General features: G+C 43.9%; 1 protein-coding gene across 3 annotated transcripts in view; it reads left to right on the top strand.

Annotated features, from left to right (window-relative positions):
* Positions 1-12,525, top strand: part of tmem232 (transmembrane protein 232) — a 243,252-nt gene that overhangs the window by 10,020 nt on the left and 220,707 nt on the right. For all 3 annotated transcript variants that reach the window (XM_070865244.1, XM_070865252.1, XM_070865259.1), the window contains exon 3: positions 8,934-9,045. In XM_070865244.1, coding sequence (XP_070721345.1) covers positions 8,934-9,045 — 112 coding nt within the window. The remainder of the gene's footprint in view (positions 1-8,933; positions 9,046-12,525) is intronic.

Here is a 12,525-nt window from a genome sequence, read left to right on the forward strand (position 1 = left end):
CTTCCTCGACATACTAGAAAACAATCCCTAGTACACTGCAGGAAATCCTCTTCCACTGCATTGCTACCAGTTAGGTTAGCCCAATCAATATGTAGATTAAAGTCGCCCATGATAACTGCTGTACCTTTATTGCACACATCTCTTATTTCTTGTTTGATGCTGTCCCCAACCTCACTACTACTGTTTGGTGGCCTGTACACAACTCCCACTAGCGTTTTCTGCCCTTTGGTATTCCGTAGCTCCACCCATACTGATTCCACGTCATCCAAGCTAATGTCCTTCTTTACAATTGCATTAATTTTCTCTTTAACCAGTAACACCACTCCGCCTCCTTTTCCTTTCTGTCTATCCTTCCTAAATGCTGATTACCTTTTGATGTTGAGTTCCCAGCCTTGGTCACCCTGGAGCCATGTTTCTATGATGCCAATTACATCGTATCCGTTAACTGCTATCTGCACAGTTAATTCGTCCACCTTATTCTGAATAGCCCTTGTATTGAGTCACAGAGCCTTCAGACTTCTCTTTTTAACACACTTTGACCCTTTAGAATTTTGCTGTAAAGTAGCCCTTTTTGTTTTTTGCCTTGGGTTTCTCTGCCCTCCACTTTTACCATTGCCTTTGTATCTTTTGCTTCTGTCTCCATTTTATTTCCCTCTGACTCCCTGCATAGGTTCCCATCCCCCTGCCATATTAGTTTAACTCCTCCCAAACAGCACTAGCAAACACTCCCGTAGGACATTGGCTCCGGTCCTGCCCAGGTGCAGACCGTCCGGTTTGTACTGGTCCCACCTTCCCCAGAACCGGTTCCAATGCCCCAGGAATTTGAATCCCTCCCTGCTGCACCACTGCTCAAGCCACGTATTCATCTGAACTATCCTGCGATTCCTACTCTGACTAATATGTGGCACTGGTAGAAATCCTGACATTACTACTTTTGAGGTCCTACTTTTTAATTTAACTCCTAGCTCCCTAAATTCATCTCGTAGGACCTCATCCTGTTTTTTACCTATATCGTTGGTACCTATATGTACCATGACAACTGGCTGTTCACCCTCCCTTTTTAGAATGTCCTGCACCCGCTCCGAGCCGCTCCGAGACATCCTTGACCCTTGCACCAGGGAGGCAACATACCATCCTGGAGTCTCGGTTGCGGCCGCAGAAACGTCCGTCTATTCCCCTTACAATTGAATCCGCTATCACTATCGCTCTCCCGCTCTTTTTCCTGCCCTCCTGTGCAGCAGAGCCACCCATGGTGCCATGGACTTGGCTGCTGCTGCTCTCCCCTGATGAATCATCCCCTCAACAGTACCCAAAGCGGTGTATCTGTTTTGCAGGGGGATGACCACAGGGGACCCCTGCACTACCTTCCTTGCACTGCTCTTCCTGTTAGTCTTCTATTCCCTATCTGGCTGTGTACCCTTTTCCTGCGGTGAGACCAACTTGCTAAACATGCTATTCACGTAATTCTCAGCATCATGGATGCTCCAGAGTTCATCCACCCGCAGCTCCAGTGCCGCAATGCAGTCCATCAGGAGCTGGAGGTGGATACACTTCCCACACACGTAGTCGTCAGGGACACCGGAAGCGTCCCTGACTTCCCACATAGTACAGGAGGAGCATAACACATGTCCGAGCTCTCCTGCCATGATTTAACCCTTAGATAAACTTAATTTGGCAACAAATTGCTAAAGGTTACTCACTGATAAAGAAAAGAAAAAGAAAAACTACTTACCAATCACCAGCCAATTACTTATCCCCTTGGCTGTGACGTCACCATTTTATTTCTTTCTAATTTTTTGCATCCCTGCTGCAGCTGCACCGGCTGGCCTCTCCGACGCGCCTCGCTGGTCCCCGAACTGTTGGGCCTTTTATAGGCCGCTGCCGCTCCGACTCCCGCCTCTCTGACGCACCTCGCTGGTCCCGAACTGCTGGGCCTTTTATAGGCCGCTGCCGCTCCGACTCCCACCTCTCCGATGCACCGACATTATTCTGCGCTTGCCCTGCCGCTCTCTACAACCCATCCACCACAGAGTGCTGCCACCCATTCTGAGGTGATGCAGTCCGTAGCCGGGTCTTCTAGGGCCTGAGCTGGTGTGGATCGTCCTGCTCGGCCATCAGATGTGGCAGTGGCGCCAACACAACGATCTTCTATCAGCCTTGCTGCAGGCACTGAGACCCCATTGAGGAAGAGCAGTAGGCCTGGGAAGGGGGAAATGGGATGGTGTGGGAAAGCACTGAGAAAGGTATGTGTGTGCTAGTGGCCAGAAATGGTGACCTTGTTTGAATGTGAACTAATGTAAATAGTTGCACTCGGATGAGCCAATAAAGAATTGTCTGATAGTGGCCAGAGATGTTTACCTTGCTTGAACATTAAATCATGTCAATGGTTCCACTTGCACGAGCCATTAAAGAAATGTGTGATGCTGGCCAGTGATGGTGTTCTTTATCCATCTTTATCAATGTGAATAGTTGCACGTGGATGTGCGTGATAATGTTTCAAGGGGTGTGGTTTAAATTATTGTTTTCTGTGGATAATGGTGTCCTTTAGTGCTTCTTTACAGCACACTATGGTTTTGTTTGTAAATAAAAATGTGTTTAATTTGTCACCGTCTTGTCTTGCCATTTATATGCACGGAGGCTTGGAGTGTCTTCAGCAGATAGCCAGGTGAATAGGCTGGCCAGGTGAGGCGGGGTCCACAATGCCAATGCGTTCAATCAATGGCCCCTTGAAACATGGGGAAAACAGCTATCCTGGCGAAGTCATGGGAGCGCTCATCCAGGTCTTCCCTGGACCTGCTGAACTTGATGTAGTGCATTCGTTTCTGTAGAAAGCGTCGGTAACCTGATGAATGAAGCAATGTACTGCAAACTACTAGGTGTTGCATATATCTTCTCCAGGAGACTGGAAGGAGCCAGTAGCATAGAAGTTGAGGGCTATTGTTGCTTTACAGTGTGGTCCTGGTGCCGATGTCAGCTGCCAGGTATGTCTGCAGGAGGTGGCAGAGCTCCGTCACAAACTCTTTGCGGAATCTCAGCCTTCTTAGGTACTAGTCCTCGGACATCTCAAGATAAGAGAAATGTGCACGGTAAACCCTGTGACTGTATGGCCCACTGCCCCGTCGTCTAGGGTCTCTCCTCTGGCAAGTATCCACATTTGGCATAAGCCGTCTCTGTAGTTGGCACCTTTAAAGTCCTCGCCGCAGGACGATGTGGTGCGCGATCACTGCCCCCATAAGTTTGCAGTGGTAAAAGCGATATGCTAGTTGCAAATGTATCTGATGTTGAAGGCAACAATGTCTCCGAGATGCTAGTACTGAAGCTTAGTACAGTAGCCGCAGGACGCCAGCACCTTCGAACTGTGCGATCAACCAACGCAGCACAGACCGCGAGCTTTCTGGGCCGGCTGCAACACCCTTTAAATAACGCCCTGGATTTGTTTCCCCGCCTTGTGCACAACAACTTTTTCAGGCGTCATCGCCGCGAGCTGGTAAGTGAGGCGGCAAAAGTGAATTTGGTGAGACCGGCACCAAGAAGGTGTTGCATATGAGGTGACGTCATGATTCCATGGTGTTAGCTGGCGGGACTTTAAATTTTAATGTCCTTGAAAAAGAACAACCAAATTCCCCATCAGGTGGTACCCACACATAACGCCGCCAGCCAGCCGTTCATGCCCCATTGCCACCTCAGGCGGTATCAGCTGGTGGTAAGAACCAAATTTCGACCCCTTTAAAACCAAAAAAAAACACCTTCCTATGGAGCCAGGAATAGCACCAAGAATGAGCCCAGAGTAATTTCTACCCCCAAAGTCTACATGGAATCAAGTCCAAACAAAGGCTAAATCAAGAAAAATTGTCCATAGTTGGCCTACTGCCAGTGACTGGTTGGCACATCAACTGAACTCTTCACGTATTTTGGTACCAAGTGACATACCAATCAAATTGCTGAATTTTTATTTTGAAAGTTACCATTCCCAAATCAAATAAGATAATTACACAAAAACAGAAATACAAGGCAAGCTACTGATAGTATAAATATTATGAAGATAGTTCTCATCTTTGTAGGAGGCTTTAGAATGTATTTCTTACACAACCCAATCATTTTTTTCAGACTTCTCAATGTGATTGATTTATGATGATGGTTGTATGTGGGTGAGGCAATATTCCTGCCTACTGCATGGAACCCAGCTATTACTTTAGACCAGTATAGTCCAATACACCAGCTACTAGCTTCATGTGGCTAATTGGGAAACTAGATGTGGCGAATTGCATTTTTGATTACAAAATTAAAAATGAGTAACAGACACAGGCATTGGGCATGTGATTTCAATATTCATATTTGCACAGTGTATGCATGTGCATTTTAATTTTTTTGTGCATTTGTTGGTAAAATGGTAAGACAAAAAGCAGAGTACAGGATTGTATTTTGATCGCTGTTAGTGCTATACTTCCTTGTTTACTGAATGGTGATAAATATTGTTAAGTAAATATATACATGTGTGAGTCATGTAATGCGTATTCTACTAAAGTTAGTGCACGTGGTTAAAACGGTATCGTCGTAGTAACATCTGTGGCTAGTCAGCAATTTCTATTGAACAACACTGCTTTAGACTGAATTGAAACTGAACGAACAATATTGAGGAGAGACTGCAGTGTAAACTCCCTCGTGTTTTTATGTATCCTGCTTCCTGAGATTCCGTCCTTAACCTCTTTAGGTCTCCACATATCTCCACTTTTATAGACTTTCTCAAAAGCTTTCAGTCACCTTTTTAAAATTTCGATTCCATCGCTTGACATCCACACAATTATCTATTTTTCTCCTGTTTGTAAAGCACATAGAAACATAGAAACATAGAAAATAGGTGCAGGAGTAGGCCATTCAGCCCTTCGAGCCTGCACCACCATTCAATAAGTTCATGGCTGATCATTCCCTTAGTACCCCTTTCCTGCTTTCTCTCCATACCCCTTGATCCCCTTAGCCGTAAGGGTCATATCTAACTTCCTCTTGAATATATCCAATGAACTGGCATCAGCAACTCTCTGCGGCAGGGAATTCCACAGGTTAACAACTCTCTGACTGAAGAAGTTTCTCCTCAACTCAGTCCTAAATGGCCTACCCCTTATCCTAAGACTGTGTCCCCTGGTTCTGGACTTCCCCAACATCGGGAACATTCTACCCGCATCTAACCTGTCCCGTCCCGTCAGAATCTTATATGTTTCTCTGAGATCCCCTCTCATCCTTCTAAACTCCAATGTATAAAGGCCCAGTTGATCCAGTCTCTCCTCATATGTCAGTCCAGCCATCCCGGGAATCAGTCTAGTGAACCTTCGCAGCACTCCCTCAATAGCAAGAACGTCCTTCCTCAGATTAGGAGACCAAAACTGAATACAATATTCCAGATGAGACCTTACCAAGGCCCTGTACAACTGCAGTAAGATGTCCTTGCTCCTATACTCAAATCCCCTAGCTATGAAGGCCAACATACCATTTGCCTTGTTCACCGCCTGCCAACTTTCAATGACTGATGAACCATGACACCAAGGTCTCGTTGCACCTCCCCTTTTCCTAATCTGCCGCTATTCAGATCATCTTCTGTCTTCACGTTTCTGCCCCCAAAGTGGATAACCTCACATTTATCCACATTATACTGCATCTGCCATGCACTTGCCCACTCACCTAACCTGTCCAAGTTACCCTGCAGCCTCTTAGCATCCCCTTCACAGCTCACACCGCCACCCAGTTTAGTGTCATCTGCAAACTTGGTGATATTACACTCAATTCCTTCATCTAAATCATTGATGTTATATTGTAAAGAGCTGGGGTCCCAGCACTGAGCCCTGCGGCACTCCACTAGTCACTGCCTGCCATTCTGAAAAGGACCCATTTATCCCGACTCTCTGCTTCCTGTCTGCCAACCAGATCTCTATCCACGTCAGTATATTACCCCCAATACCATGTGCTTTGATTTTGCACACCAATCTCTTGTGTGGGAGCTTGTCAAAAGCCTTTTGAAAGTCCAAATACACCACATCCACTGGTTCTCCCTTGTCCACTCTACTAGTTACATCCTCAAATAAATCCAGATTTGTCAAGTATGATTTCCCCTTCATAAATCCATGCTGACTTGGACTGATCCTGTCACTGCTTTCCAAATGCGCTGCTATTTCATCCTTAATAATTGATTCCAACATTTTCCTCACTACTGATGTCAAGCTAACCGGTCTATCATTACCCGCTTTCTCTCTCCCTCCTGTCATGTATGTAACCTTTACGTGACAACACTGCAATACTGTATATACGTAAGAAATGCACACCTTGACCACAGGGGATGAACTTGTGGGAGACACTCCTCACCTGGTCATCCAGGTATATAAAGGGAGGTCCCACGCAGGGTCATCACTTCTTGGTCCTGTGAATAAAGGTTCAGGTCATGGAGTGACCTTGTCCATAGAATGTGCCTCGTGTGGATTTGTGGTATTGTGTAAGGACTTTACACCTCCCTTTTTAAAAAGTGGTGTTACATTAGCTACCCTCCAGTCCATAGGAACTGATCCAGAGTCGATAGACTGTTGGACAATGATCACCAATGCATCCACTATTTCTACGGCCACTTCCTTAAGTACTCTGGGATGCAGACTATCATGCCCCGGGGATTTATCAGCCTTCAATCCCATCAATTTCCCCAACACAATTTCCCACCTAATAGGGATATCCTTCAGTTCCTCCTTTTCACTAGACCCTCGGTCCCCTAGTACTTCCGGAAGGTTATTTGTGTCTTCCTTCGTGAAGACAGAACCAAAGTATTTATTTAATTGGTCTGCCATTTCTTTCTTCCCCATTATAAATTCACCTGAATCTGACTGCAAGTGACCTGCGTTTGTCTTCATTAATCTTTTTCTCTTCACATATCTATAGAAGCTTTTGCAGTCAGTTTTTATGTTCCCAGCAAGCTTCTTCTCGTACTCTATTTTCCACTTCTTAATTAAACCCTTTGTCCTCCTCTGCTGAATTCTAAATTTATCCCAGTCCTCAGGTTTGCTGCTTTTTCTGGCCAATTTATATTCCTCTTCCTTGGATTTAACACTATCCTTAATTTCCCTTGTTAGCCACGGTTGAGCCACCTTCCCTGTTTTATTTTTACTCCAGACAGGGATGTAGAATTGCTGAAGTTCATCCATGTGATCTTTAAATGTTTGCCATTGCCTATCCACTGTCAACCCTTTAAGTATCATTTGCCAGTCTATTCTAGCCAATTCACGTCTCAAACCATCGAAGTTACCTTTCCTTAAGTTCAGGATCTTAGTTTCTGAATTAACTGTGTCACTCTCCATCTTCATAAAGAATTCTACCATGTTATGGTCACTTCCTCAAGGGGCCTCGCACAATAAGATTGCTAATTAGTCCTTTTTCATTAAACATCACCCAGTCTAGGATGGTCAGCTCCCTAGTTGGTTCCTCAACATATTGGTCGAGAAAACCATCCCTAATACACTCCAGGAAATCCTCCACCGCATTGCTACCAGTTTGATTAGCCCAATCAATATGTAGATTGAAGTCACCCATGATAACTGCTGTATCTTTATTGCATGCATCCCTAATTTCTTGATTGATACTGTCCCCAACCTTACTACTACTGTTTGATGGTCTGTACACAACTCCCACTAGCGTTTTCTGCCCTTTGGTATTCCGTAGCTCCACCCATACCGATTCCACATCATCCAAGCTAATGTCCTTTCTTACTATTGCATTAATTTCCTCTTTAACCAGCAATGCCAGCCCGCCTCCTTTTCCTTTCTGTCTATCCTTCCTAAATGTTGAATACCTCTGGATGTTGAGTTCCCAGCCTTGGTCACCCTGGAGCCACGTCTCCGTGATGCCAATTACATCATACCCGTTAACTGCTATCTGCGCAGTTAATTCGTCCACCTTATTCCGAATACTCCTCGCATTGAGGCACAGAGCCTTCAGGCTTGTCTTTTTAACACACTTTGCCCCTTCGAATTTTGCTGTAATGTGGCCCTTTTTGCTTTTTGCCTTAGGTTTCCCTACCCTCCACTTTTACTTTTATTCTTTCTATCTTTTGCTTCTGCCCCCATTCTACCTTGGCATGTTTCCACTCTGCAGCCGCTATGTAGTTGTCAGTCATTATTGAACAGATCACTGAATAAGGAGCTGTCATTCAATCAAGGAAAAACATAGTGAATTCTTTGCATCGAGCAGTTGATAAGTCTTGCTTCACACCTTGTCCAGGTCTTTATCTATTTATACTTTTATCACAATTTACTTTTATTTGTTCTTGTTCTGGGCAATGCTGCATTTATTGCCAACTCCTTGTTTCCCTGTGTACAACTGAATTGGCTGTTAGCTTGCTTAGAGGGCATTAAGAGTCACATAATGTGGACTATACTCGCATGTTGGGCTGGCAAATTCTCTTCCATGAGGGATATTCGTGTATCAGTTGGATTCTTATGACAATCCAGTAGCTTTCATGATCAGTTTTCTGATGCTATCTGGAAATGACCAGATTTTATTGAATTTAGTTTGCTGTGGTGGGACTTAAACTCTACCTCAGGATTGTTAGTCTAACCCATAGGTTCCCATATCTTTGCCAATCTGCAGAGCAAACAGCCTTCCTGCAGCTTGCAGACTGGTGGTTCTGACTTTCATCTCGTAGTTTAGGAAAGAAAGACAGTTTCAAGATTAAGTCTAGTTATTTCAGAAACTCTGTGCCTATATATATCTATGGTCAGGTAACAAAAAAATCCCAGAAATTCTCTTCATTTGACATGGGATAAAGCTGTCCTTCTGTTGTAGCTGGATTGGGCCGGAAATAGCCATAGCAGTTCTTCATTCAGCCACATAAAGAAAAACAAAACAGATTTAGGATTTGTTTTTAATGTTACCTGTTTCAGTATAGTACTGTTTATTTATTTCAGAAACCCCTTTGAAGTCACAGAACAATTTGTTCAGGACTTTAAGTGTGCACAAGAGCGAAAGAAAAAGGAACAACTGATTGACACGGCTCAAAAAATGCTCACCAGAAATAAGGTACTAGCATAGTGATTAAAGATGCAAAAGAAACTATTCAGTTGTTGGATGAAAGATTTACTTTAATGACTGGTGTGATCTTGGTTTGGTGCATTAACAGTAGAAAGCACTAATATGATACTCAAAAGGCAGGGATAGCCCCATAGAGCATTGGCTCTCAGAGTTCCTCAGTTCTTCACAGTCTATGGGCCCGAACTTGGACAATACTAAGGCCCGCCCAAGTGCCGCCCAAAGGATTGCCGAGAGACCTGGTGGTACTTTGGCAGGGAGATTCCTCCGAAAGATCTGCAAAAGCGGCAAAAAAATGACTTACGCTGTTAATCTGGGCGGCAGCAGGCGGAAGCTCCTAATCTCGGCGGCAAATGCAATCCTCACCAAAGTGCCACTGAGGATTGAGTCGGGCCCAGGGAGGGGGCGAAACACATAAAAATAAACATTTGTTCAGAAAAAAAAACACTGGAAAACATTCAAGGGACCCCATCCAGATGAATTGCTGCAAAAAAAAAAAAAAAATTATTAACCTTTTTTTGCAGGTCTTCATACTTACCATTGGTGTTAGACCTGCCTCCATGCAGTGGTCCTTCCCCCTGCTGCCGCTGACTCACGCCCGGAGGAATCTGCCAGCTCGATGGGCGGGAGGACACTTACGCACCTTGCGCAATAGCGGCCATCAGCGGGCGATTCCCAGCAGTCCTCCCTTCTCGCCGGCGGGAGGCCTAGTGGAAACTGGCACCGAGGGGAGACTGCCCAAAAAACTCGGCGGCAGCCGGCGGCAGCGGGTGATAAGGCCACCAAGTTCAGGCCCTATATAACGAGTGACTACATTTTAAAAGTACTTATTGGCCGTAAAGCGTTTTGGGACATCCTGAGGTCATGAAAGTCACTATATAAATGCAAGTCTTTCTTTATACTGTGCCAGTTCACCACCCTGAGGACAAAGACTATGTTCTTTAAGCCTGGATCATAACGCTGCTACGGAACCCGCGCTCGCCCGCTGAACCAAGATACAACCCCAGTCTTGGGACCATTTGAGCCATCATTGAGCAGCCCATTGGACTGTTCAACCGAATGCTTTCACTGTCTGGACATGTCTGGGGGCTTTTTGCAGTCTGCTATATTCTGCAGAACTTTGCTGTGCAACGCGGGCAGCATGTAGAACCTGCACAATAAGAAGCATCCAAGGCTCACGCTAGAACAATTTAAAACAATAAGTAAGGGTAATTAAGAATACTGTTTATGCCAAGATTTTTTTTTAACCTATTACGGCATGCAGTATAATTGAACTCTTCAATGATCCTGTTTCACCACACTTATTAGTTTGAGATCAGTACATGCTCAGAGCAATGTGAAATTATATTTCTACATTGCCCTCTGCTCAGGCTTACAGAGCTTTGCCTGTTACATTTTTTAAACTAATGCTTTTTAATCCAACCATTTTTTAATTCAGCTCTTCCAAAAAGTTTACAAATGAAGTATAAAAAATGACATTTGCAGTTTAGAATGTCTCCTCTATGCTTCTATTAATCTGGGTACAAGATGAATTTACTAAGTCAACCAAAAATGAACAGCATATTTGGCTGCAGAATTGTACTTTGTAGATCCATACACTCTGAGTACTCCTTTAACAATTTATGATTTTGAGCAACACACACAGACACATTTTCTGTGGCATTACTCACATTTAGTTGTTTTATAATGATAGATGAGTTGTCAACAAAGTGTGCATTGGTTTTGGTCTTCCACAATTCCCTCAATTCTAGAACGGTCCCTGCTAATTGGAAGGTAGCAGATGTAACCCCGCTATTTAAGAGAGGAGGAAGAGAGAAAACGGGGAACTACAGACCCTAGTAGTAGAGAAAATGCTAGAATCTATTATTAGTGATGTGGTAACAGGGTACTTATAAAATCATAATATGATTGGGCAGAGTCAACATGGATTTATGAAAGAGAAATTGTCTTTGACAAATCATGTAGAGTCTTTTGAGGTTGTAACTAGCAGAATAGATAAGGGGAACAAGTGGATGTGGTGTAATTGGATTTTCAGACGGCATTCGATAAAGTGTCACACAAAAGGTTATTACACAAAATTAGGGCTCATGGGATTGGCATGGATTCAAGATTGGTTACATGACAGAAAACAGAGAGTACGAATAAACGGGTCATTTTCAGGTTGCAGGCTATAATTAGTGGTGTACCACAAGGATCAGTGCTTGGGCCTCAGCTATTTACAATCTGTATCAAAGAATTAAATGAGGAGGCCAAGTGTAATATATCCAAGATTGCTGATGGTACAAAGCTAAATGGGAAAGTAAGTTGTGAGGATGATGCAAAGGGGCTGCAAAGGGATATAGCCAGGTTGAGTGAGTGGGCAAGAACGTGGCAGATGGAAAATATTGTGGAGAAATGTGAAGTTATCCACTTTGGTAGGAAAATAGAAAAAGGATATTTTTTAAATGGTGAGGGATTGCAAAATGTTGGTATTAAAAGGACCTGGATGCCCTTCTATATGAATCACTGAAATTTAACTTGCAGGTACAGCAAGCAATTAGGAAAGCAAATGATATCTTAGCCTTTCTTACAAAAAGATTGGAATATAAGAGTAAAGAAGTTTTACTGCAATTATATAGAGCCTTGGTGAGACCACACCTGGCAGATAAATCCCCTGGACCTGATGGCTTGCATCCTAGGGTCTTAAGAGAAGTAGCGGCAGGGATTGTGAATGCTATGGTTGTAATTTACCAAAATTCCCTGGTTTCTGGGGAGGTAATAACAGATTGGAAAACTGAAAATGTAACGCCCCTATTTAAAAAAGGAGGCAGACAAAAAGCAGGAAACTATAGACCAGTTAGCCTAACATCTATGGTTGGGAAAATATTGGAGTTCATTATTAAAGAAGCAGTAGCAGGACATTTGGAAAAGCAAACTTCAGTCAGGCAGAGTCAGCATGAATTTATGAAGGGGAAGTCATGTTTGACAAATTTGCTGGAGTTCTCGATTTGGTGGTGTATTTGGACTTCCAGAAGGCATTTGACAAGGTGCCACATAAAAGGTTACTGCACAAGATAAACGTTCATAGGGCTGGGGGTAATATATTAGCATGGATAGAGGATTGGCTAACTAACAGAGAACAGAAAGTTGGGATAAATGGCTCATTCTCGGGTTAGCAACCAGTAACTAATGGGGTGCCGCAGGGATCAGTGCTGGGACCCCAACTATTTACAATCTATATTAGGGACTTGGACGAAGGGACTGAGTGTAACAAAGCCAAGTTTGCTGACGATACAAAGATGGGAGGAAAAGCAATGTGTGAGAGGGACACAAAAAATCTGCAAAAGGACATAGACAGGCTAAGTGAGTGGGCAAAAATTTGGCAGATGGAGTATAATGTCGGAAAGTGTGACGTCATGCACTTCAGCAGAAAAAAATCAAAGAGCAAGTTATTATTTAAATGGAGAAAGATTGCAAAGTATCGCAGTACAG

The sequence above is a fragment of the Pristiophorus japonicus genome, chromosome 1 (assembly GCF_044704955.1).
Source record: "Pristiophorus japonicus isolate sPriJap1 chromosome 1, sPriJap1.hap1, whole genome shotgun sequence".
NCBI lineage: Eukaryota > Metazoa > Chordata > Chondrichthyes > Pristiophoridae > Pristiophorus > Pristiophorus japonicus.